This window comes from Sinocyclocheilus grahami, unplaced genomic scaffold (assembly GCF_001515645.1).
Source record: "Sinocyclocheilus grahami isolate Dianchi unplaced genomic scaffold, SAMN03320097.WGS_v1.1 scaffold331.1, whole genome shotgun sequence".
Classification (NCBI taxonomy): Eukaryota; Metazoa; Chordata; class Actinopteri; order Cypriniformes; family Cyprinidae; genus Sinocyclocheilus; species Sinocyclocheilus grahami.
Genome location: NW_015505510.1, coordinates 23,467 through 25,225, shown reverse-complemented (window position 1 = coordinate 25,225; position 1,759 = coordinate 23,467). Strand labels below are relative to the sequence as shown.

The 1,759-nt window shown below is 39.6% G+C and overlaps 1 protein-coding gene across 1 annotated transcript in view; it reads left to right on the top strand.

Moving 5' to 3' along the window:
* Window positions 1–1,515, top strand: part of LOC107602600 (UDP-glucose:glycoprotein glucosyltransferase 1-like) — a gene marked incomplete at its 3' end in the record, with an annotated part of 26,680 nt that extends 25,165 nt beyond the window's left edge. Inside the window, exons 34-36 of the mRNA XM_016295142.1 lie at window positions 920–1,034; window positions 1,121–1,237; window positions 1,350–1,515. Coding sequence (XP_016150628.1) covers window positions 920–1,034; window positions 1,121–1,237; window positions 1,350–1,515 — 398 coding nt within the window. The remainder of the gene's footprint in view (window positions 1–919; window positions 1,035–1,120; window positions 1,238–1,349) is intronic.
* Window positions 1,516–1,759: the final 244 nt, after the last annotated feature.

Below are 1,759 nucleotides of genomic sequence, written 5' to 3'. Positions count from 1 at the left end.
CTTGTAGAGCGGGAGAGATAGAGGTTTCCCCAGTAACGGCTGTAATAAAATAAGCGCTGCACTCACAAACGCGGGCATTACAGGCAAGATGAAATGAAAATGGCATCCATAATTTTCTGAAGACAGTCGGTTTCCTTCAGAAATACAGTGATGTAAAAACACCCGCACCGGGTTTCGACTTTGGCACGTGCAGTGCTCATGTTTATTCAATGAAGTCAAAGCCTTTTGGAAAATCTGTTTGTGGCGGTGAGTTTTGATATTGTGGCAGGCGCCACAAATAAATCAATGTATGGGAAACACTGATAAGATCTAAATATTAAAAATTAAAAGGAAACTTACCTGCTTGAACTCTTTCATTTGATCCGGGTGTCTGTCTTTAAAGTGTTTTGTTAGTTTGTTGTGTTTCTCATTTTGAGGTCGCCATGTCTCAGTGCTTTTATGAAGAGAGCGCATCTGCGCACCTTTCGGATAGCGCATCAAGATCCGGGTTGACCGGGTACTCGGTACCACCGGTACTTAAAAAAACCTGGTACTGTAATGTTTTCATTTTTTTAGTACCGACTTGGTACCGAAGTACCGGGTCTTTTGACAACACTAGTACACACACATATATTATGTAAACAAAAACTTTTATTTTGATTGTGATTAATCATGATTAATCGTTTGACAGCACTACTCATTTTTAATGATGACATATACCAAACAACAGGTTTTTTTCAGTTTAAAATGCCACAGTAGAGTCATAAGATAGCCTTGTCCAGTACATCAAATGATTTGTCTACTGTAAAGCTGCTTTATAGCTGAAATTCAATTTGTTTCATAACTGAAAATGTTATTTTCATGTTTATTGCTGTGAAGCTGCTTTGAAACGATCTGTATAGATACATGTGACTTGATTTGATTTTGTGTGCTCCCCCAGTGCTCTATATGTGGTCGATTTGAAGAAGTTCAGGAAGATCGCAGCTGGAGACAGACTGAGAGGCCAGTACCAGGGTCTGAGTCAGGACCCCAACAGCCTGTCCAACCTGGACCAGGTGGGATGTTCTTTCCTTCACAGAAAGGCTTTATCACTGGGCTCATCATTTGGGCTCCTCATTGATGATGTGTTTTCCTCTCTCAGGATCTGCCCAACAACATGATCCACCAGGTGCCAATAAAGTCACTTCCTCAGGAGTGGCTTTGGTGTGAGACCTGGTGTGATGATGCATCTAAAAAGAAAGCCAAGACTATAGATCTGGTAAGTCAGTTGCTCTCTGCACAAAACGGTTGTGAATTTGTCAAAAAAAATTGGTTTGATTTTCATGTTTGTTTGTTGTCAGTAATTAACACTTTGTATTTGTCGGTCTTAGTGCAATAATCCACAGACAAAAGAGCCCAAGCTGCAGGCTGCTGTACGTATAGTAGCCGAGTGGAGCGACTATGACCAGGAGATAAAGAGAATCTACAACAATTTCCTGGAGGAGAAAGAGAGAGACACCACAGACAGCTATCAGCAAACAGACAGAAAACACCCAGGTGAGACCAATCTGTCCTTTTCATTTTTGTGTTAGAGAATGTCACTGTGATGTTTTAACCTGTTGAATGGCACTTTCCACAATTATGGTACAAAATAGGACTTTAAAGATATGTTGTTCATCCACTTCATGAGGGGAAAATAATTATACAGTACAATGTTTAAAAACCGTTTAAAACCCTGCAATGCATGATTTGATTGGTGCGTTTTTACAATAAACATTAAATAAATAAAATAAATGTATTT